Consider the following 24,794-nt stretch of genomic DNA (forward strand, 5'->3'; position numbering starts at 1 on the left):
GCGTGATCTTGCTTTGCCCTGTCATGTCCTAAATACTGCTATCCTTTCGTCAATATCTTTTGTCATTCTTCAAAGAATGAGATTGTTTATCAGGTTTTGAACTGGTTATTCTTTATTTCGTTTCAGCACAAATAAAAAAAAAGCAGAAAAATAATTAACCAATGAAACCACAATGAGGAGCAAAAGATCAAACAAAGTGCAATCATTATGTAAACATCATCTAGATTTCAAACCCAACCCGTCACCAACATCTTCCACAGAGAAGTCTGGTCTGTTGAGAGTACACGTCATGAAGGCTTCCGTTCACTCCCAGCATCAAAAACTTATGAACAATTTGAAGAAATCTTGTCGTGAAAGCGAAAATTTCGGTCCCAATTCTTTGGTCAAACAATTACAGTCACTTGGCAAAATGTTTGCTCCTCCCAAAAATTCTGATCTTTCTCAGATAAATGGTATGTTTATTCATTCGTATTTAGTTCTGTGTCTGTACTTGTAGTGAAATCCTTAAAATCAACTCCACTCTACACCATTTGAAGAAAGGATGTAAGTAAAGTAAATGGTATCATTCAGACAAATCACTTTTTTTCAGAAACACCAGCACCGCAGCCAGCTATGAAAAGAGACCAACCGTCAGAGAGAGAATTGATCGAATCTTTAAATTATGTTTTACCCATCGAAAAGTTCAATCATTTCAAAATATTGCTACCCAAGTCGAAGCTTCACGTCACAACGCCTGACGGTGAGGAAGTGATCGTGGAGCCGTGTGACAAACACACCAAAGTCAAAGCGACGCACGAAACACACGAAGGCCTTATGAAGCGCCACAAAACGACCAAAGATGTCCTCCAACTTTTTTCTAAACAGAAATCGCGTCAATTGAACGCAAACAACTGGCGAAAAGACGATTCATTCTTCATTTATGTGTTCGAGAACAAAAAGTTCTTATTCGATAAATCAACCGGTGAAATCTCGTGTTTTCCAACGCCTGACGCAATGAAGCCAAAACCATCGAACAAAAGCAAAGGGGAGCCACCTCAGCTTGAACGAAATATTGTGGGCAAATCGTTTGGAACATTTATAAATGACTTTTGCAAGAAGCCTGTGGAAGGGAAAGAATACCCTTCAACCAATCAATTTAACGTTCGAAGCAATCACAATATACAATTGCACGTGCTGCAACCTGTAGAACAGAAAGCAAACTTCCGATTCGTCATTCATTCTTCTCCTTTTGGTTCGTTCATTGAGAGAGCCGGTACTTCTCATATCGCAAGTATGTTATCTTTTTGTTTTGAACATCGAATATCCTGACGTGGATTAATAATTTTTATACTCTACTATATTGTACAATCATTGACAAAACCTATGGTACAAAGCCCACAAATGAGTTCCCTATCCCCTCCCCCCCCCTAAACAATGTTGTTGGAGGGGGAGGTTATTGCCCTGTGTCTAAATTTGACCGCCCAGAAATGTGCCATGATATATTAGCAACGATTGTAGTTTGTAAGATAGGAAATGAAATATTATTAAAAGGCAATCACCACATGGGGAACCCGATATCAGTACAAGCTAATCACTTTTTTCTTTCAGCAGGAAATCGAAAACAAACAGCCAGGAAGAATAACAGGTGCTATACATAATTCTTTCTGTGTTACCCAAATTCTCGAAAGAATCTATTATTGTGTGAAGTTGACTCTAAATCGTCTTTTCGAACATGGAAATTCAGACAGCCCAGTAATGAGAACTGTTTTCTTCTTCTTTCCACAGAGATTACAAGGATCGTGAAGAAGAAAAGTTAATCGAGCTGATAGAGCAAATACCTAATCAGTATCTACCAGACAAAAAACAGCGTAATAAGGTTCAGATTGAAGCAAGCTTGTTTAACAATTTATTTCAGTTTTTGTCTAAAAACTCAACTAGTGTTGTATCAGTTCATTTATCAGTTACTTAGTCAGCTCAGAAAATTTTCATATGACCCTGATGCATGTCCTAAACAATTTCATGTTTTTTTTTTTCAGTATTCTATTGTTCGTGGTTCGATTGATTACATAAAGGATCTGGAACGAAAAGTTCGAGGTTAGTAACTTATTTAGAGGAGTGACATGGTATTTTTCAGTCGTGTTGATTTAAAAAAAAGTCATATTCCGTAAGGTTTTCCTTCGAAAATACAAAGGATGGTTTTCCTTCGAAAATACACATCAAGGTTTTCCTTCAAAAATACAAAGGATGGTTTTCCTTCGAAAATACATATCAAGGTTTTCCTTCAAAAATACAAAGAAAGGTTTTTTTTCGAAAATACAAAGGATGGTTTTCCTTCAAAAATACAAAGCAAGGTTTTCCTTCGAAAATACAAAGCAAGGTTTTCCTTCAAAAATACAATGAAAGGTTTTTTTCGAAAATAGAAATCAAGGTTTTCCTTCGAAAATACAAAGCAAGGTTTTCCTTCGAAAATACAAAGCAGCGTTTTCCTTCGAAGATTACTGAACGAAAAACGAAAAAGTGAAATGATTATCCTCCTTAGAACAACTTGGTATTCCACAAGCATCAGAGGACCCTTTGGATGTCATAGAAATAGCTCAACCAACGGATCACTCCCAACACCCGATGGAACTTTCTGCTTCACAAGAAGACCACGAAGAGTGAGCTCAAATTCCTTTTCTTAACGTTATACATACTTTTAATAGTGATTTGTTTTATTTTCAAAATTATCAGTGTTTTCATTTTGAAAGTAACTTTTCAATCGTTTTGAACTTTCTCTGATTATATTTGTTGTGATAGTTTCTGCCCACATCTCATTTTCAGCATCACCGAGTACGAAGAGGAGGAAGTGTATGATAACGCTTTCGAAGATTTCTTTCAACTCCTCTGCAATCCCATCTCCTCAACCAGAACAACAAACCATGGTGACAATGAGGGAAATCAAACGACCACCATTCAATTTCCCTCTAAAGAAGAATGCTCTCTCTTCCAGTCCCTCTCTGCTATGGAACAGAATTTACTACGAGCAAGTCAAGAGGATGAACAGTTGGATCGATTTGTAAGTATCGAAGAACGATTCCAATTGAACTATAGTGACGTCAATCTGAACAGTTTACAAGGAGAATATGTTATCAATGATGAAAATGAAAGTGAGGTTCAGGACGAAGTAATGTATTCTGCAGAACAACCCAACATCATGAATTCACCTATCTCCAAAGACACTGATCGTGTTTTCCAATCACCAATCGCTCGAAATAATGAAATGCAATTATAAGACGTTGAGATGCTGATGATGTTTATTTGTTACTGTTGAACTCCTGTTAACTTATTTTATTAGTCCTGTTTTAGTTTATGAATGTTTGAACTGTTACTACCTGGTCTGTTTCATTTTAAATACTTTAGTCTGTCGAAACTTGCTCCCTTTTACCTAGCATATTTTTTTATGATAGGATTTTACCAAATTTCTATTTTTTGTCCATATGTAGAAATAAGAATATTGAAAAAAGTAAATCGATCTCATCGAAATTGTCAATCCAAATATTTCAAGTTTTAAAGCTTAATCAATCCAATTTCTTTTGAATGTATCATCTCGTCCCAACATCCTCTTTTCCAGGGTTCAAAATAAAAAAAATGAGATACAAAGTAAAAACTTTTCAACAAAAGGAATCGGTAGATTGGAAAAACTGAATGATGCACATATTGAGGTGAGTAAAAGATTCTCCCCTGGTGTACACTCTCCCCTGGTGTACATCCTCCCTCCCCTGGTGTATACTCTCCCTCCCCTGGTGTACAACCTCCCTCCCCTGGTGTATACTCTCCCTCCCCTGGTGTACAACCTCCCTCCCCTGGTGTATACTCTCCCTCCCCTGGTGTATACTCTCCCTCCCCTGGTGTACAACCTCCCTCCCCTGGTGTATACTCTCCCTCCCCTGGTGTACAACCTCCCTCCCCTGGTGTATACTCTCCCTCCCCTGGTGTACAACCTCCCTCCCCTGGTGAACGCCCTCCCTTCCTGGCGTATACCCTCCCTCACCTGGTGTACACCCTCCCTCCCCTGGTGAACGCCCTCCCTTCCTGGCGTATACCCTCCCTCCCCTGGTGTACAACCTCCCTCCCCTGGTGAACGCCCTCCCTTCCTGGCGTATACCCTCCCTCACCTGGTGTACACCCTCCTTCCCCAGACATCAAGGAATCTTCAATATAATATTTTTTAAAAAAAAGTTAACAAATGATTCTTTCAAAATATTATTGATTACAAAAGATTGAAGGGGCAATATATAAATGATAGTTATCTAGGGAAAGTGTATAGAATGGTTTAAATAGAAAATTCTTTTGTACATGGAATAATTTTTAGTAGTAGATAGCCCAATAAAATGATTGTCCTTCCTCTTCGTTAGGAGCATAATACCTTCGAGTGCTGAAAAAATAAATCAAATAAGTTTCGTCAAATAACGGTGCATTTGTATAAAGTAATTTTTCTGCAGTCAACATTAAGAAGTTCTTCAAACAAGCTTTGTGTTTGCGGTGAAGCTTTACTGATTACATGAGAGAAAGATGAGAGTAGATTCAAAACAATGATTATGCTCACCTTACAACGACACTTATAATTCCTTTCATCGAACCACTTTTCCCCATGCTCACGAACTAATCCATTGTCAATACATTGCCTTCTTGGTTCAATACGAGGGTTAGTCTCGTTCTCCTGTTCATTAAAATTGAATTGTTTTTTCAACAAGTCCATCTGTAAAAGATAAAGATAGAATATAAAATTTAATAAATTTCTATACACCGATTTCCCACAAGCTGCATAGTGAATGATATTTCCACCCGATGTTTTCTCTAGAAAAGGACCGAGAATTTTATTCAATGTTTACTCACCTCGTTTTGCATGTTTGATATGATTTTATAAACTTTCTTCATATTACGCTCAAGATATCTCATTCTTTTCTTCATAGATCTTTCCTCCATTTTACTCGTCTCCCCGTTCCCGTTCCTGTTCACGTGGTCATGTTGTGACGTCATATTATGTTGTGATGTGGTTGCTATGTCAACAGACCTTCTCGAACGTCTGCCTCTTTGACCAATGAAGTTGCTGATAGTATTGGATGACTGATCATTGTTTCGCGCTGAGCAACCTGAAACATGAAGTGCGTACAAATCTATTCCCCTCATTTTATCTGTTCATGTTTTCCAAAGCTTTCTCATAAAATTTAGAGTCAAGTTTTTTGTTTTCGCAGTGCAACATTTCAAAATTCTGAAACTTTTTTTTGTATATTCCACTTTCAACTAGAAAGAAGTCTCGTATTCAGGTTCCTTGCATATTGAACTATACATTACCATAGAACCATTGATGAGTATAAAGTCTATACTGTTATGTTCTGTATGCTCCAAACAAAAGTTGACATTACTTACTTTGATCATTTCCACAACATTCTTTCCAAAACCTCAAATCCAGTTTTCTGTGAGCGTTACACGGTGTGTAATCAGAGGTCCGCTCCACGCGCCGAAATGCATCTAACTGAACGCGTCGTATGTCGTCACTATTGTCGCAGATGACGCGTGATAGAGTGGTCTAGATGAAAGGAGAAAGAAATTGATGAGCCTCAGAATGAAGTTTTCAAGAGTTATTCCCCCCCTGTGGTAGCATATACTTTGAACATGTTATGATAAAGTCTAGACAAATGTTTTGAATGTTGGCAACTATATTGTCTGTAACAGTTATGTAACTGTACGTGAAAAAGAAAGCATCTGTTCATTCGCGATTCAAGATGGAAGCTGAATACAGAATATCCAAGAACTGAAGATTGTAAGAGTATCAAGGTACTGAACATTACCTCCTTGATTTGAATGAGTTGATCAGAAGTGAACTGTGAAGGATTCTCATACCAAAAGCGGTCACCGTCTCGTAAACGTTTGAACTGAAGACTGATCAAACACATAAAAGTTGGTCCCAACCGTGACCCTGGTATCGGGTCTTCCAATATCCCTCCCACAAACAAATCAACATGGTTTATATCTCCATAGATATCTGCCAAATGTTGACGTAATGTTTCGTTCTTGATTTCCTTCAATTCGTTGAAGCTCGAAGCGACCGGTAAATTGCAAAATTGTCTCCATTTGTTGTAAGTAGGTAAACCATGGTCACGCCCTCTTTGAATGTTAAGGGCGGCCAAATCTAACGCCACAGTATGCGCCATTTCGAAAAGACGTTCGGTGAGTTCAGTGTTAAAAGGTTGGTGAGTTGCGCCACGTGATTTAACGGGTGTTCCAAACAAACCACGAATAAGAGGATCAGTACCACCCTCTTCGACAAGGCGGTAAGGGGAAAAGAAAGCTTTGTGAAGAGGTAAGCTCCCTTCAGGTGTTTCTTGAAATGAAGAGTTCAGTCGAGCCATAATGGGTTGAATTAAAGTGTGTCCGAAACGGAAAGCACCCGTCGCGAACGAGTTGAAGATGGTCGGCTCGACGTTCTGGTTGTATCCTTCGTATTTACCGAGTTTCTCCATTCCCTCAGTACCGAGAATTTTTGGCAACCATTCGTTGAATGTGATGTGTTGCATTTGCGCACCGACAATCTTTCGTGTTTCCTGGTAGATTTTCTCTCCATTCCAATGAGGGTTTATCCGTTGAAGTTGTCTCGCCAAGTGGTTGTGTTGACGCATCCAGATTGTGTGCATAGAGAGTAAGCCCAGTTGTTCGTTCGCTCGATGGTCGCCCGCTAAGAAGCATGGTGTGCGCTGACTTTCAAGGGGATTGATTTGACATTCAATCTTTGTATCTTGGTTGAAGGGAAGGAAGTACTGACTGTTCTTATGGTGGATTCCTCTCTTCAATAAACCGCGTTCAGTTCGTGTGTCGGTCGCGCGTAAATCGCGTGCATCTTTTTCAGACGATCCATAAACATTGGAAGCGTCAATGAAGGAAGTGATTTGGTTAATTTGTTGTCGTGGTGTGATAGAATCAAAGAAAACAGAAGTTGATCCGCTTCCGCACACTGCGCTTGAACGTGTGAATTCCATACATTTATATTTTTTGATGCGAGGATCATCTTTAGGGATTTCTATAGGGAAACAAGGTTGCTCATTTTCACAACTTTCTTTGCATGATTTACCGTCATTGAACCTCAAACTACTCGGACTAGTCACTGTGAAATCCATGTCGTGGTCCAGGAACTGTCCCCATTGCATCAACATGTGCGTGTATTCTTCGTCTGCCGTAACTTTGACGCTGGAAATCAATGCAGAAGACACTTTCCGCGCGCTTGGTAGCTTCACTTTACTCCATCCGAATGGCGTATTGAAACCATTCTCATAATTCGGAATCAAGAGTCGAGTGAACGGCGTCAAAGCGGAACCCCACATTGGATGGTTGAAGTTATTGCATTGTCCATCATACGTTCGATATTTGTGATGGAAACACAAATCTGAGCAATTAACCAAGCGTTTATGGGCGGTACACCCTGAGAGGTTTGCTAGAAGGCGGATATGTTCAGGTGACACCAATTCATTAAATTTGTATTTTTGGTTCATCTCTTTCAACATGAGACCTGTGTCGACATTCTTTTGAATCAAATCAATTGCTACTTCAAAGATTTCTGCTGACCTTGCGATTTCCAAAGCATCGGGCGAGGGGAAGCGGAACAAGGCTAACAAGTCAGCCGGTGATTTTGGTTTGAAACTGGCTAATTTCTCTTTGGTCTGTTGAATAGCTCGATCGACTTCTGAACGTGCTTTTTCTAATGATTCCAAAACGAACTTGTCACCTTTGAACACTCGATTCTTCGATCCTATAAAAACAAATGTTTAATACATATGACCAAAACCATTGGCGTTGCGAATGCAATAAAATTGTCATTTTAATAGTTTTAATGGTAGCTAAGGATTGCTCACTCACCAATGACATTCAAGCTGAAGGTGGCTTTTTCATCTCCGAGAGAATTTCTGGCATTGCATTCCCATCTCCCTTCGTCTATCTTGCCAATGTCTTTAATCTCGATGGATCCATCGTTTGGGTTGATCCTGAACCTCCTGCCATCTGTGATCTGAAATAAAGTACTTCAAGATTAAAAGCTGAAGCTGGTACTGCGTTACTTACCAATGAATATCAAATTCAATCAGAATGTTCGCATCCCATCTCTTCCTGTGTTCATGATCATTTGTTAAACCAAAAAATGGCAAATTTCGGATTTACAGGAATTTTTTTGTATAACATTCGCATCTCCTGATGTTGTTCACGTGTATAACTTTTTCAGACTTTATTAAAATGGAGATCAGGCAGTTCGAAATATCTCTTCCTGTTTGCACAGACCTGAACATCGTTGCGTTTCCAAGAGATGATTGGTTTAGGATCACCAGTGGCTCGACATCTGAAAGCGATTGTGTTTCCTGATTGGACAGTTGTGTCTGACGGTTGAGAAACGATCTTCGGTGGAACTAGCATTGCGAAAGAAAGAACATGGTTTCAATTATTGATGTAGACAGCATTTTTGGAGAAGTTGGGTCACGTTTATAAATTAAAGTCATTTAATCCAGGCTAAAATGCTCCTGAAATTAGTTGTATACCAGTGTTATACAGTAAGAATAGCTAACAGAAGTCTTGAAGCGTTAAAGGCACCAACCTATTGCTTTAATAGTCAAGTTGGCAGTTGTGGAAACCACTCCGATCACGTTGAAAGCTGAACATTCATATTGCCCTTCATCCTCTTTGCGAGCACGTGATATCCTGAGTTGACCGGATGGTAAGATCACGTGACGTCCATCTGATGGTAACCTAGCCCCGTTCTTCTGCCATGTGACCACTGGTGTTGGGTAACCGGTCGCGCGACATGAAAGTCCGATGTTGGTGCCCGCCAACCCTGCCTGATTGAAGGGCGTTAACGTAAATCTTGGTGGAGCTAAATACGAAATTGAAGATAAGAAATAGTCAAAGTAAGTTGTTGTGGAAGTTTTTCGTCTTTTTTCAATGCAGGCTTCAATGCAAAATGAATAAACTGTCATAAGGTACCTCTGACGGTGAGTCTTGCGGTGTTGGAGACACTTCCCAACCCATTGGATGCTCGACACGTGTAAAGACCAGCGTCCGAGAGTCTGATTTCACGAATCTCTAAATCTCCAGTGTGCGATAACTTGAAGCGACGTGTTGGCGAAATCTAAAGGAGGAAGGAGTGATCGATGAACAAATAGTGACCAACAAGATTTCTAGTTAAACATAATCGATACTTGGTCTGCCATGATCTCTCGATTACATGATTGTTATTTTTAATTTTCAAAAAATCAAAGATTAATTAAAAAAGCCTTACCACTTGGCCCTGACGAAGCCAGGTAAGACTGGGTCTCGGCGAACCACTTGCACGGCAGCTGAACAAAGCAATACTTTGAACCACAGCATCAATATTTGAAGGTTTTTCCGTCAATGAGGGCACGACTAAAAGAAAGATTCATGGTTAATGAAATGTACTGTCTATACAGTCATGTAAAACAATGGATTTTTAGAATATTAAAAAAGAAAGATTACCATTTGCGCTGACCAGGACAATAGGAGCTCCTGATGAGCTTTTACCGATCACATTCTCGATATTGCACTGGTAAAAACCGACTGCGTCTTGTGAGAAGTTCTCGATGGTCAGTGTTCCATTATGGACTGTGTGTTTGACGTTTGAAGGAATAGATGCGCCATCTTTGAACCAAGTGATGACGGGGGTTGGGTTCCCTTCTGCTTGACAATCGATGTCCACTGTCCTCCCTTCAACGCCGATCGTTCGTTCTGGTTTCTGTAGGTATCTTGGTTTGTCTGGAACGAAAGATGACAGTTTTATGAAAGGTATGATGTTCAATTACTGGCAGTGTAGTGCCACACTTCAAGAACTTTGAAGTGGTTAACATTTTTTATTTGATTGTTCACCTAACGGTGTCCAAGGAGAGAGCTCATATGACAGACAGTTTCACCAAGGATGTCGAGTTTCCATAAAAATTAATTTGTACAGTACAAACTAAAATGTTTGATCATGAAATGTTTGACTTACAACATCCAAGATCAGAGAATTTCAAAGTGCTTGTTTGTTGTCTGTTTTCTTGGAAACGACAGGTGGCTCCAACAGAAACGTCATGCTCGAAAGTCAATTCTTTGATCAACCGTAAGTATGCGCATGTGCATTGGATGCGATTCGAAGAAAGACGTCTAAAAACAATGATTGAATATAAGTTCTTTAAAGTGGTTTATTTTGCAGTAATTTGTTCGGTGTCTGTGAAGTTATCTTATGCAGATTTTTACATAATATGTCGTGGTTTGCGTTGCAATAACTTCAACAATTTGTTATTACTCTTGTGCAATCATTCCAGATTAGAAAGAAGCTCTTAGTTTAAAGCTTCAATATTTTGTGGGAGGGCAAATAGAATGTCTGAGATGTGATCAATAAAAAGCCTGTATGGATGGAGAAATATATGTTAAGCACTTACAATCGTCTCAAAGCTCGAAGGGGAGCTAAGGTATCCCGAGTGATGGAGTTGATTCGATTTCGATGGAGGTATCTATAAGAGTTCAAGAATGAATGAGTATTGTGTTGCTTGTGTTATTTGAAGGATGATGAATTAGGGGTGTCAACAGAAAGATAAGATTGTCTGAGCTCTCGTTAACACTACCCTGTGAAATATTCATCTCTAGAGACAGATTATTTGACATTTGCGTACTAAGACCTCTTTTGTTCATTCATAGCAACTAGTTTGATGTTATGATCAAGAAAATTTTGTGGTCAAAAGTGAGAAAGGTTTCAAAACCAACGAATACAAAGTGTGAAGGCCAATTCAACATATTTGTTACATTTATATGTCCCATTATGGATTATATTCTTTGGTCTATATTTGTAGCCAACAGTTTGTGTTGTGGTCTTCAAAGAAAGAGAGAAGGTGGAAAGCTTACAATCTTTGTAAAGAGGAGAGATGGCCAAACGATTTTCGTCCAACTTTTGAAATCGCATTATTTTGAAGATATCTATGAAACAGAATGTAGTCGTAATCTTAAAATAGTACATGAAATGTTTTGACAGAACACACACCAGGGAATGTCTAGGTCACATTCGAAACAGGGTTAACGACCGTATTTTTCCACCAAACACGTTCAGGATAATAAACAAGCGACCACGCGTAAAATTGTTTTGACGGGACTGTTCGTCGAAAGAATAACTTACAATTGTTCGAGACTCGATAACCCAGTGAAAGTTTTGCCGTCAATCAACCTTAATCGATTGCTGAATAAGTACCTGTATTCGAAAATAAGATGATTTCATATGACGCATAGAAGAGGCAATCCGTTTTATTTGCGGATGATTAAAGCGGAACAGTGTGGTGTCAAACAAAGCCTCTTTGTCAGAAGTTCATGTGTGCTTGGATGAGCAACAGGGAGGGTCAGACATTGAACAGTGAACGTCACCCATATCAAAACAAAGTCTGCAATGTAAACAAGAGAAATACTTACAAGTGCCTCAACTTTTTCAAGTCAGCGAATGTATCAGACTCTATCGAAGAGATTAGATTATTTCCTAAAAATCTAAAAGTAGAAGGGAAGGAAATGAAATCAAACTTCGAATTTTGTCAGACAGATAACGAGTCCAACCAACACAAATATTTCGATAGGTTCTAATCATTAACGGAGAGCTATGTATATTGTAGTGTACATATGTTTCATCTCATCTCAAATATACACCCAAATATTTATCCAGACGAAGGATACTCCAAAATTGAAAAGATATATGGAATATTTGCACTATCACTAGCTAGTTAAATCAAAATGCAAACAACTCACAGATTTTCGAGATTTTTCAGATTTTTGAAATCTTCTCGTTTTAATTCTTTGATCTTGTTGTATCGCAAATCCCTAAATCAAAACAAACAGTTCAAAAAATGCAATGAAATGGAAACCATACCTTAATTCTTGTCGTGGCACTCTTACTATCGAGCGTATGTATAAAGAAAATAGAGAATTTTTGCGACTGTAAACTGAGTAGATTGTTGGATGAGTTCATTTCCTGTAGAAAGTTAGATCTAGATGGCACCTACTCAACTTCAAGAGTTCGAACAATATTGTTAAAAACACTTCTTTATAATGACAGGAGAAATCCACGTATGCTGCTAGGTATTTTTTTCTCACAATCCTCAATTCGTTACGATCAGCAGTATCAGGCTTTTTCGATAAGTTAATCGAATTCCAATAAGTGCGATGAAAACGGAGGGGATTCCGTTACGAACTTACAGCACGTATGTGTTTTCCGGTATTCCTTTGGGTACTCTTTCAAGCCGGACATTGATACAGCGGACAGTGCCGGGAATACAAGTACAACCTCTCGGACAAGTGTTCTGTTGAGCCAAAGCTCCAATAATAAACAATAATAAACAAAATAAAATCTCCATTTTCTCCATCGACCAACCTCTTGCAAAAATTTAGCACATTATGAACGTGAAAACAAACTTTAGAAGAGGTACAGCCGATCAAGCGAGTTTTTTCTGACTATGCCTGTAAGTGGTGATGATCTGGTATTAAGTTGACAACCTTCTATTCATCCATCATGACATTTTTTATCTGCTAAGGAAATATCAAAAGACAATAGTCATCAACGCGTATAAAAATAAAGTGTCAATAGAACGGTTTCCGAGTGCGAACGAATCACAAAAAGTTGTCCTGTTCGCTCGCTCTACATGTCATCATTATTGCCATGGTGATGAGAGATGAGCGAAGAGTGTGAACAGATCATGTTTCATCATCATACAACCTTGCTAAAGTAATATATATTTTCTTAATATTTCATAAAGTATCACCGTCCTGTACTGAACACTAAATTGTTATCAAGCAGGAAACACACTAGAAAGAAGCCCTTGTCATAATATAAGACCGTACACACGACATCACGATCAAAACATAGAGTTGGAAAGGAAAAGCAAATCTTTCATCGGTTTAATGGAGGAGGGAAGTGTGATCATGACCTTCATCCTTTTCAATATTTTTTTATCGCAAAAACCTTTCTTTCAATTCCGAACTTGTATTTTTCTACTAAACGTTTGCGGATTAAGGTTGCTATGGGGTTGAGTATTTTTCTTTCAACTTTTTAACCATTTATTAGAGTTTTGAGTGTAAAATTTGGGAGTAGATCGAAAATTCAAGTGATTCTTTAATGAGGGGGCTAGGAGTTATCCTGAAATTTATATCTTTTCATCCTGAAATCTACTTGGGTCTTTGCGATGGCCTCCTAATGAACCATTGTCTGACTGAATTGTCTGCTTTATTTAATCCATGAGCTTTTTGTCTTTGTGTTCTCGTATTTCCTACACCTTGTTTGTAAGAAACGCAATACACTGATCCTTTATTTCTTTCGGCTGTGACTTTCACCTAAGCTTTTTGTTAGCGCCATTTTTTGTATTCTTAAATTGTTCTCAGTTCGATTTTAATGCCCTTGAAACTATAACTCGATTAGTGTTTACAATAAGCACCCTTTATATCAAAGCAACCCGGTTGTGATCCAAATCCTACAAGTGAATGATTGGGCCATAAAATTGTCACCGGTCAAAAAACATTGTAAAATTTCCCAGTAGAATGAGACCTAAACTAAAATCACCAAGGTCTTCGAACTGAGTTTTAGCAATTTGAATCCTGATATTTCCATTACTGTTAGCCAAATTCATATGAATGTAACGAAATGTAGGTTGGCAATGATATGAATGATCATACAGTATTTTGTCTTTTGAGAATTTTGAGTAGAAGTTTTTTTAAATTGAATACATTTTTAGTTCCAAAAGGAATTGAGTGAAAGTGAATATTGATTTACATTCACTCATTATGAGGTCCCCCTTGCGGACCCTCAATTCACACATTCACGCAATTTTTTTTCAATTTTCGCGTATTCACGCCATTGAGTTTCAAGCCCGAAGGGCTAGAGGCGAACCCTTCTCAGGCAAGAGAAATTGAAGATACTTATTTCCCATCCAAAACGCGCATAGAACGCGCCGTAATCATGACGACGGATGGTATCTAGCGATTCCTTTGTTTTGGAGGATTATATTTTTTGAAATCTAGCGTCGTAGCGACAGATTTTAGTTTCAATCCGGCATTTGTGTAAAAACTACGTGCGGGCGTTCTGGATGGGGAAATAAGTGGTTTCATTTCTATCACGGGGGATCAGGGTCAGAATTCGCCGGAAATTCGGCCGTCTTAATAGTTCCTCGGTCGGCGGAATAGTCGTCCGGCCGGTGGAAATGTTATCCGGCCGGCGGAAAATTAGCCGTCGGAATAGTCATCCGGCCGTCGGAACAGTTAACCGGCCGCCGAAAAAGTCATCCGGCCGGCGGAAAATTGGCCGTCGGAAAAGTTATTCGGTTATAAAGTTATATAAATTGAGGTCGAGTTATTTTTTTCGAGTTATTATTTTTTTTAGTTATGAAAAACCGAGTTGTTGCGTCCTTTTTCGTAATTTTTGGCTTGATTATAATAACCTTATCAACAATCTGGTATTCGGGAACCGAGTTATAGAATAGAATAGTTAAAAATAAGGGAATTTTAAATAGCTATGCTAATCTAAAAGTTATTCAATTTAAAATAACCGAGTAGTTAACAACAGGAAACAACTCGAAGTCGAATTAAAGTAAGCAAAAAAAACCGATAACGATATTGATGATGAATGACATCATAGTTTAACCAAAATTTACGGAAAATGTTATCATATCATAACTCGTTTTTTCGTAGCTCGAAATAAAAACTCGAAAAAAATAACTCGACCTCACTTTCTGCGGACCGGATAACTTTTCTGACGGCCAATTTCCGCGGGCAGGATGACTATTTCGGCGGCCGGACGACTATTTCGACGGCCGGATGGCTTTTCCGACGGCCAATTTTCCGCCGGCCGGACGATTATTCCGCCGGCCGAGGAACTATTTCGACGGCCGAATTTCCGGCGAATTCTGACCCTGACCCCCCCTGATACATTTCCCATCCAAAAGAGTCTTGCCCATTGAGTTTCAAGCCCGAAGGGCTAGAGGTCAATCTCTAACCTTTCTCAGGCAAGAAAAATTGAAGCCTTAAAATATGCGCCGTATTTTTGATGACGGATTGAATGTAGCAATTCCTCTGTTTTCGAGTGATATATTTTTCGAAATTAAGCGGTAAATTTTAGTTTCAATCTGTTATTTGTGTAAAAACCAGGCGGATCGCTCAAGGCCGCGCAACTTTGGTAGGATTTGTTGGCTTCAAATCCTATCTATCTATCTATCTATATATTTCATACTAAAAGGTCCTAGGACCCATTATCCGTACATTTGTTTGTTTAAAAAAATGAAAAATGAATAAATAAATAAATGAAATGTTAAGGGGGTAGTCATATGAGAAATTTGAAATGTCATTTTTTAATCTTTTTGTTATATCTTGTGAAGTAGTAAATATTTTTCAATGAAACTTTCCACAATTGTAGCACAACTATAAAGGATATGAAAAAGTAAAAAAAAATTCTAAAAATAGCAAAGACGGGGGTAATATCGTCCAGGGGGTAAAAGCTATAAAAATATTGTGTCAACCTTTTAAGAAAATCTAAGAAAGCTATTCAAAAATTTTTTTTTGGTGAAGGTTAGTATTATGAAAGTCTCCAGAATGAGTGGAAAAATTTTTCAAAATTTCAAGCCAGGGGGTCTGGAACCTAAAATTTGTACTTTTTCAGTTTAAAAGTCAAAAAATGATTTTTTTGAAAAACTGCTTCATTCATCCTGAGGCTTACCATAATGGAAAACTACCCTGAAAATTTCAAGTCAATAGCTTTTCTCAATCCTGAGAAAAGGCTGACAAGGTGCGGGAAAACCCCCTAAAACGTGTTTTGAGAAAACGGCGCAGAAAGTTAAAAATAGAGGTTTTTCTCAATTTTTCTGCGATACATTTTACATTATACGTTTTACAAAATTTTTGCTGTGGTTGACCAAAATGGATTGACACATTACTTTTAATGTTGAAAAGGTACTGGAAATACTAAAATAGTCCAATTTTTTTGAAAAAAATGGCCTTCCACGTGCTCCGGGAATCTCCAAGTATTTTGCGTCAACTCTGCGTACAACGCGTAAACATGGCTTTAAGTCAATAAAAGTGCATTTTCTCGTCAAAAAACATATTGCCAACAAAATATATCATCCTTGTGCTCTCTCAAATCTGTTTATATCATTTACAGTTGAATTTCAGTGTTGATCTTAGGGAAACGTGTCTTCAGGTTGAACGTCAATCATGCATAGTTTTACTCAATTTTCCAGGATCGCCTCCTGGCGGGCGCCATGAGTGCCACGATTCATCAAAGACTAGATTTCCACTGGATTTAAGACTCATAATGGATACATCATTGAATGTGTTTAGTTCCTTGTTTCAAACTTTATTCATACCATGGTTCATAGTCTATAGTCCATCACTTTGAAAAGTTTTTTCGGTGTACAAGTTTTTACTGCTCGAAAAACTCAGTTCGCAGAATCAAATTGTTGCTTTCACTCAAATTATAGGCTTCCAAAGCTTTCCCAGATGTGAGAAATGAAATGAAACATTCAATAATATCATAATTCAATCCAAAACAATACATAAGCTCAGTTTCCATGTCAAAAACACAGCTGACTGCCTCCAAAATGTGAATGTTTTTGACTGTTTGAAATACCACTTCTTCGGTTACCATCTTTAATTACGTCATATTTAGAAATCCCGGGGAAAAAAGGCGGTATTGACTTAGACGCCCAAAAAGGGCGTAAAAAGAGCTTTCATTTGGTATGTCATGATGCTATGTTTAGAGCAGCCATACGGAAATGAGGCCCTAGCAACGGATGCGATTTACCGTTGCTAAGGAGAAAATTGTATACCAGGGCTCATAAGAAACCCTATATATCGGCAGATATTTATGCTACGGCCTTGAAATTTTCAGGGTATGTTCAGGAAGGATAAAGGATACTAAAAAGCCTTAAATCCCGAAATTGATAAATTTTTCACCAATTTTCAAAATGTCATATGACTACCCCCTTAATAGCAATAAAATATTTTAAAATTTCAATTAATGCTTGATAGCGAGAAAAGAATGAATACGATAAGTGGACAACCAAGCATGCAGCCCTGCGTGCTGTGATAGACTGTGATTAAATATAGAGAAGTACTAAGAAGTATTAAAGCTAGCAGAAAAGAATGTAACTTGAAGTAGCCTCAGTGCTGAGGTCCTACCAAAGAGATTGACTTCTAGACCTTCGGGCTTATACTTCATTGGTCTTGCCTCTACAGAAAAGTGTAGACTCGATTGATTGTTACTCTTAGGTGCCAAATAAACGGCCCCCCCCGCTTGTTAATTTTTCGAAAATTTTCCAACCACCCCGGACCTTATTAGGACCCCCCCGTTTATTAATTTTTAGGAATATTTTCAGTTGGCACAAAAAGAAGTCCCCTTATTTTGCTCCGAAAAGCCTGATTTTAGCCTATATTTACCTTATTTTTGGGTTTTCAGAAGTACAATTTCCAACCCCCCCGGCTATTAGTTCCCTCCCGTTTATTAAAATTTCGAAAATTTTCCAACCCCCCCCCCGTTTATTCGAACCCCCCCGTTTATTTGGCACCTAAGAGTAAGTGGAATTGTTGGTGCGCGCTGGACGATGTCCTGACAGTCTTCCCGCGGACCCCCGGTGTTCTATACTGTACCAGACTTTTTTTTCTAATTTCCCCCCGAAATTGGATACAGGCTTACGATGATAATCAAAACAAAAATCATCTGGAAATGGAAATGAAATGGTAGACATAGATTTGTTGAAAATTGAAGAAGAGTCCAAATACCAAATAATCGATAAAGATACAACAACTGAACAAACGGCAATACATAGTCTACAGAACCAATAACTAACTGAGTGATGAGTATTACTTGAAGTGTGAGTTTTTTTAATTCAATTTTGTCAATCTTAAGAAAAAGAAATTGCCTTTTATTCCTCCAATATATGGGGAATAACAGTATTTACATATTTGTGTTTAGCCTGCAGAGCTAAACAGTTCTAGTTCTAGTTCTAGTTTTATATTTGCATAAGACAAAAATATGCCTAATCTCGCAAATTCTACGTAAAAATACAAAAATGAAAAGGTTTAATAGCTAAGATAAAGATATAAAAAATTAGAATAAATAGGTAGTTTATACAATTTTAAATTAGATTTATTAGATTAAAATTCATAAAAATTTAGAAAAGTTAAAAAATAGTACAGTAATAAAAAGTGTGTTAAAAATAGTACACTAATAGGGGACGCACAATTAGCAGGGTCACATGAGAAAGGTGTTCAAAAGCTGAAGGAGAGCACAAACTAGAATAGAGGTGAAACAAGAGTCCAGCTGGTCGCTAGAGGATAATGTAGCAAAAAAACATGAGTATGACAGCTTGGTAAAACCCGTGTGTTTTCATCATGAGAAATATCTCGCAAGTCATCAATGACGTAAGCAATTAACAAAAGAAAAAAAAGAAAGATCAAAGAGATTTTTTTTAACTAAGATTTAAGATACCTTCGCCAATCTTGGGAATCTCCATTTTTCGATATTTTATTAGCGCTTTTCGTGACGATTACTCTCATATAAATCTTATCACCACCAGGATTGGCGAAGTTTGTGATTGTGAAGTTGAAGCACACGAGAATTGACTTTTTCAATCATCTGCGGTGGATCTCAAGTTATCTGAAATTGGAATCGTCTAAAACACGATGTGTAATGAATTGTAACGAACGATGATTGTTGATTTTAAAGTCGTTAAAGTGCGAAGTAATTATCTTGGGAATAAACGAACTGAAAATCAATTAAACAATGTAACAAAAAAGTTACAGAGTTATGTCAATTATGAACACAGGTGGAGACTTTTATTTATGGCTTTTATTCGCCAATACGATGACATGGTTTTTGGCTAATTTTACGAAAGAAACACACCCCTGTCTCACATGTCCCTCATATCCGTTACAAGAGTTTTTTGAATACGGGCGAAGAGTGGGGAACGGTGGAGGAAACGGTTATCATATTTATCTCAGTGACGCTTATTACCACCGGGACAAGGGGTGAAACTTTCCACCTCTTAGCGAGTTTAGTTCGATTTTCCTTTGAGTTCAAGCTGCAAGAATATCTTGTTTCAATGTTTTTCCATTCGATGTAATTTTTACTTAAAAAGGACGTGAGAATTTCGGTACGGTTTTCCTTTTAACTACCTTAAATTTCCATTTGATGAGATAGGGATATGAAGGCCAAGTAGAAATAAAGAGCATTGATAAATGGGAACTTTCATCGGGTAAAATTTTGACAGGCTCGGAGATGCTTCGGTCGAGGTCTTGAAAAGGCTGAAAGATGCTTTCTAACGATACTAACGGTGTATTTTACCTTTTTCATAGTCCACCTGGATTTCAAAACTTCACCGAGACAGGGGTGTATAAATCTTACATTTTACTTTAAGGAGACGGGGGTGTTTAAATGTTAATTATTATTCCCAGTTTTACAGATGTTTTTTTCTGTCTATAAACTTTCGCGAATGGCCCTTTTAAAAGAATTTTCAATTTTTTGCTGTGGCAAAGGAATTTGTCCGCGCGGTCATACTTTCGATTTTTGGATGCGGAACATACGAAATTTAGAATACGGGCATTGTGAGATAACGATGTTTCAGAACCCTGATCTTGCCACTCCATGCTCATTACTAGGTCTCCAGTGGTCTAGATTGGATGAATCACAACAATTCTTCTCTCGTGCTATTTTCTTTTTTTCTTTTTCATTTCAGTCATTTTCATTTTTTATGGGAACACAATTGCAATATCATTTATCCAGATGACACGTGTATTTTCCACATTTCCACTGTCGTAATATCATAATGATACACATTCATTGGCGAAGGCAAGAATCTGGAAACCTTCCGGAGAATACCTGTGTCAGAGATCCGGTGGAGCCCTGCAAAACCATCCCCATTGTAAACTTCGAGCTGGAATATAGATTTTCTATCCCAATCGGGACAATACGATTAGATAGAAATTTTCATCCACACTGAATAAGCAAAAAGCTCCACCGGGGCGGCATTGAGACAGTGGTGCGTGTGGTGAGAGAATGAAAAGAACGCCCAGAAAGAAAAGAAAGACCAACGAAGTTACAGTCTATATTCTATTATAACTTGATTGTAATGATCAGTGACCTCATTTTTAATTTTCGCGCCACTTTTTTTAATGTTTTATGTATTTCGTAACGTATATTATTTTATGAATTGTTAAATTTAATAAAAAAGGTGGTTCTTATTTTCTTCTTCACGACTCTCAAGCAGCACGCTCTCCCTGAACAGCTCATAATGGTAACAATCGGTAACTAAATAAAGAAGAACAATTAAAAATACTATCATTCATATGACCGTTAGAAGATCCATAGTACTGTAGATTTTTTAAGCTTCAAACTTTAGACAAATTGACAGTCGCTCAAACTCAAAAAGGTCGGTAGATAAACTACCGAAGTTACGGTGACAAGAAACAACGCACACTAATCGATGAGAAGCACAAAAAACAATCTAGATTCCAACATAGATGAGATAATTGTTTCATATAACAATGTAACTTACGTTGTCTCGGACACTTCTTGAGTTTAGTGAAAGCAGTCCGCAATGATTCCAACATAGATGAGATATTGATTGAGATATTGAGATTGTGATATTGACAAAACGTCTCGCTTCATTTGATCCGTTTTTCCTGAATAAAAAGAAAGTAAAAACATCATTTGAACTAAGAAATTTCACAAAATGTTCCTTTGTTTTCTCCTTTTTAGTCTCGTTAAGGGTCCGAGGGTCGAATGTCGGGCGGCACCCCCCTCGTCAGATCGCAACCCTAGGATCCTCCCCCCCCCCCCGGGAAAACCCGTTGCAAATGCACACCCCGTGCAAATGCCCAAGGATTTGTCTGACTGCCAAATATAGTCCATCTAAAATCGATGCAAATTTATGCCAAATTCATTCCATAAGTCATTTATGACATAAGTTTTTCGAATATAGTTGCCTAGTATTCAACTTTTATAGCTTAAAAAGTCACCCACGCATTAAATGTAATGTGCCGTTTTTAATTCTCCTTTGGGAAAACGAAAGCTGTTATGCCAGTTACGATTGATTCGTTTTTTTATACTACTTAATTGACAAGGAATTTACGATGTTCTCTACCGTTTTGACTTTCTCGACGTCACAACTATGTGTATCGTTTACACAATGAAAACACACGGGTTTTACCAAGCTGTATGAGCATAAACTCAGTGGAAAAACGGGCGCAGATTAAGTGTACACTAGAATATTAAGCTATCAATAGAATTTTTGAGTTCTTTTTCAGTTTTCAAATTTGCAGTTCTAATTGGTAATTTGTTCCATATTTTGATGGTAGATGGAAAGAATGAGTTTGAATAGCATTTAATCCTGCCCAGAATGGGCTGATATTTCACATTTGTACAACGCTGTCTAGCTGGGTGGATGCTGATGTCAACGAATTTGTTTCCTGACAAAATATCAAATAACATTTTCAATTTCGATTTGGATCTCCTTGTTTCCAGTGTTTCGAGTTTAAGTGATTTCCTTAGATCGTTTGGGCTGACTTCTGAACTCCATTCCCTACAGATCCAGTGGATAGATTTTCTCTGAATCATTTCAATTTTCTGGCAGCCAATTCGATTGACTTCAAAATATGCCAATTTTGCCCTGTTTGCCAATTATTTTGCATTCGATTGACAAAAATTTGGCAAATGTGGCAAAATTTGAGTGCCATAAATGCCAAATAAAAAAGATGTGGTGAATCTGGCATTCTTGGCATTTTTGGAACTTACCTCCATACTTCTCCATACAAAACACTGTTCCCACGAGACCTGTGTTCTTTTCGGCTCCAATTTTGCCACTTTTGCCAAAGTTTTTGAAAAATAGAAGACCTTCCAATGCTAAAGCAAAACAATGCCGATCGGCAATTTCATTGGTTAAAAAATCGTTCGCTTTACAAACGCCGACAGAAAACTGCTGACTAAGCATCACAAAACGGAAATCATAATGGCAGAGTAGCGATGTACAAATTTGCCATGAAGCTGTGATCTTTTGACATTGAAATTGTGGATTTGGCAAAGTTGGTGAGTATGGCAAATTTGGAAGTCAATCGAAAGGGCTGCGGGTAAGGGATTGGTTATCAGTGGGATCCCATACAGTGTTGGCATATTCCACCATTGGTCTGATAAAAGTTTTATAACACTTCAGACGTGTTTCTTTGTCTGCCATTGATAGGTTCATCTGAAAGAATATTCGGGTGTTATTTGCTTTGGAAGTGGCAAGATCAATGTGATTTTTCCAAAAGAGATTATTCGAAATTACGATACCGAGATATTTAGCTTTGTTTTCCTGTGTGTGTATTGAGCGGTAAAGATAAGCATCATCGGCAAACAGCGCAATTTTCGATTTTACTTCAAGTGGCATGTCATTTATATAGATTAAGAATAGCAGTGGACCGAGGACAGTTCCTTGGGGGACACCTGAAATGACGTTTGAAATTTTGGAAGATTTCCCACGAACAACAACACATTGGGTGTGATGAGATAGAAAGTCTGTAACCCAAGTTAGGACGTTGCCATGTATTCCATAATGTTTAAGTTTAATAATTAGTTTACGATGGCATACCTTATTGAAGGCTTTACTGACAGTAAAATACTGTCAACTTGTTCTTTGTTGTTGATAGCTCTAGCGAGGGTATCAATGGTTTGAAGCAATTGGGTCTCGCACGATCTTTTCTTGCGAAAGCCATGTTGAGTATCTGTAAGACAGCTGTTCTCCTCGAGGTGGTTGATGATGTGGCTATGAACGATGTGTTCTAGAACTTTGCAGGTGACAGACGTCAAGCTAATCGGTCGATAATTTTCTGCTTTGGACCTATTTTTGTTTCCTCCTTTGAAGATTGGACTGACTACAGCATGTTTCCAATCAGTGGGTATTTTCCCTTGCTTTAATGATGCATTGAATAATAGGGTGAGACCGTCAGCAACTTGGTCAGCTGATTCCTTTAGAATACGCGCTCCGATTCCGTCAGGACCACTAGCTTTAAAGGGATTCAATTCTTTAAGTAGTTTTACGACTCCGTTTTTGGTAACAATGATGTCATTGATCTTTTTTCCTTTAGGGCCTAATGGTGTTGGGGTTTTACCATAATCTTCTGTGAAGACACTTGTGAATTGGTTATTTAGAATCTCTGCTAGTTCCTCCTCTTTGGTATGGATTTCGTTGTTTTCACCCAAGAGAGGTGATAAACCACAAATGTCTGTTCTTTTGGATTTCACAAATGAGAAGAATTTCTTGCTATTTTTCTTATTATTGCAAATGTTTTCTTTGATGTAGGTGTTGTATACGTTTTGGCAGGTCTTTCTTGCAAATTTTGCTGACTCCTGGTAGTTTCCATATTTCAACCAGTGATGCTTTCGAATATAATGTGACAAATTCAATTTCATTAATTGCCGAACCTACCCTCTCAAAGACTGTAAGTCCATCACCTGGGGACAAATATTTTTTTGTAACAATGTTTAAACGGTTTTTTAGAACGTGTTAAAAATCACTTGCTCCGGAAGCACCGGAAGAGCTCCGGAACTTTCCGGAAGGAAAAAAAGTGTTTTTTTAGCTGCTCCGGAAAGCTCCGGAAGTTTCCGGAGCGCCGGGAGGGTCCTGTGAAGTCAGGTAACTTGCATCAGTGGAGGCTAACATGCATAGCCCTCAAATGAATGACCTGTCTGGTCCTTAAAATACAAAGTTAAATCAAAACAAAAATGGTAGAGTAGAGCTGTGAGCGAAGCTGCGTAGTTCATTTGTTTTGAAATTTTGCTGCTTTGATTGGTCAGTCATTTGAGGGCTATGCATGTTAGCCTCCACTGATGCAAGTTACCCGACTTCACGATATATACTTTCTTTCATGAATGTTCAAATTATTACATCTTTATTAGGACCAAGTATAAAACACATAGTCCATTTAGGCAAGGCCAATTTAATTTGTTGTTTTACAGGCCAAGCTACCCAAAAAAGTGGGTCGGTCAGTCAGCGAGAAAAAAATGTAGAATTTCACCTATAAAGTCTCTAAATAATCCCTAAATAATTTATGCAAATTGCCTAGTCATCAAACATTTTATGAAGAATGAAAACACCAAAACATTGCTAAAGCTAAATGGCTGGCTGTTTGCATGTGGTTGGCTTTGTATTGCAGTTTAGACATTCAAACAAATCAAACGAACAGACTTTTCTAGGTGTACCAGACTCTAACTGTAACTCTTTATTTTTCTAAAATTTTGAGTTTGGATACCCAGGCTAGTATAATATATTATACTGCATATAAGAAGAAAGATCGGATATCGAAAATAGGAAACATTCCCTTTTTCATTTCATTCGTCTCTTTCACTTTTTAAAAAACTCTGATGTCGTTTCGAACGTTTCTCTTTCGGCTAGTTCGAAACGCAGGTCACAGGTCACAGGTCGCAGGTCACAGGTCACAGGTCAGTGATGACAGGTTGACTCTAATCAATGTCATTGCAGAGGAAAATGTTTGGAAAACACAAAGAATTATCAAAAACATAATTCTCAAGCAATTTCATCCATATAAAACCATTTCAAACATCAAAATTTAACCATGTGCTTTTATCGATCTTTCGCAGTTTGCGCCGTGTATAACGCAGACCAGAAAATATTTGAAACCATATTATACGTATAACAGGTATATTACATATTGTAATGTTTGTAATGTTATATGATGGTTACATATAATAAAACAAATCGCTCTAAAACTACCTTCTCAGAGAACTCACGAGCTTCTGA

General features: G+C 37.9%; 2 protein-coding genes across 2 annotated transcripts; one reads left to right on the plus strand and one right to left on the minus strand.

Annotated features, from left to right (window-relative positions):
- Window positions 1-125: 125 nt before the first annotated feature.
- Window positions 126-3,536, plus strand: LOC136821258 (uncharacterized). Its single transcript, XM_067077486.1, has 6 exons — window positions 126-452; window positions 590-1,270; window positions 1,588-1,624; window positions 2,016-2,073; window positions 2,519-2,636; window positions 2,800-3,536. Exons 1-4 carry the CDS (start codon window positions 173-175, stop codon window positions 2,047-2,049), a joined length of 1,032 nt encoding a protein of 343 aa, XP_066933587.1. The 5' UTR covers window positions 126-172; the 3' UTR covers window positions 2,050-2,073; window positions 2,519-2,636; window positions 2,800-3,536.
- A 626-nt stretch (window positions 3,537-4,162) lies between these two features.
- LOC136821257 (peroxidasin-like) lies at window positions 4,163-12,822 on the minus strand. The gene is made up of 18 exons (XM_067077485.1): window positions 12,220-12,822; window positions 11,773-11,844; window positions 11,446-11,517; window positions 11,159-11,230; window positions 10,891-10,962; window positions 10,431-10,502; window positions 9,998-10,152; window positions 9,490-9,765; window positions 9,275-9,399; window positions 8,980-9,124; window positions 8,594-8,869; window positions 8,284-8,408; window positions 7,870-8,017; window positions 5,811-7,762; window positions 5,389-5,548; window positions 4,855-5,111; window positions 4,565-4,717; window positions 4,163-4,393 (listed from the first exon to the last, which is right to left on the minus strand). Exons 1-18 carry the CDS (start codon window positions 12,384-12,386, stop codon window positions 4,370-4,372), a joined length of 4,323 nt encoding a protein of 1,440 aa, XP_066933586.1. The 5' UTR covers window positions 12,387-12,822; the 3' UTR covers window positions 4,163-4,369.
- Between the last annotated feature and the right edge of the window lie 11,972 nt (window positions 12,823-24,794).

Source organism: Clytia hemisphaerica, unplaced genomic scaffold (assembly GCF_902728285.1).
Source record: "Clytia hemisphaerica strain Z4C2 unplaced genomic scaffold, Clytia hemisphaerica genome assembly, whole genome shotgun sequence".
Taxonomy (NCBI): Eukaryota; Metazoa; Cnidaria; class Hydrozoa; order Leptothecata; family Clytiidae; genus Clytia; species Clytia hemisphaerica.

Bases quoted from the DNA above. Each gene is read 5' to 3' on its own strand.
- LOC136821258 (XM_067077486.1), top strand. From the start codon at position 173: ATGAGGAGCAAAAGATCAAACAAAGTGCAATCATTATGTAAACATCAT. The intron at 1,271-1,587 runs GTATGTTATCTT...TTTTTCTTTCAG, and splicing joins CGGTACTTCTCATATCGCAA to CAGGAAATCGAAAACAAACA. The intron at 1,625-2,015 runs GTGCTATACATA...TTTTTTTTTCAG, and splicing joins ACAGCCAGGAAGAATAACAG to TATTCTATTGTTCGTGGTTC.
- LOC136821257 (XM_067077485.1), bottom strand. From the start codon at position 12,386: ATGGAGAAAATGGAGATTTTATTTTGTTTATTATTGTTTATTATTGGA. The intron at 9,766-9,997 runs GTAAGTCAAACA...CTTTCGTTCCAG, and splicing joins ATTCTCTGATCTTGGATGTT to ACAAACCAAGATACCTACAG. The intron at 5,112-5,388 runs GTAAGTAATGTC...TTCATGTTTCAG, and splicing joins ATGTTGTGGAAATGATCAAA to GTTGCTCAGCGCGAAACAAT.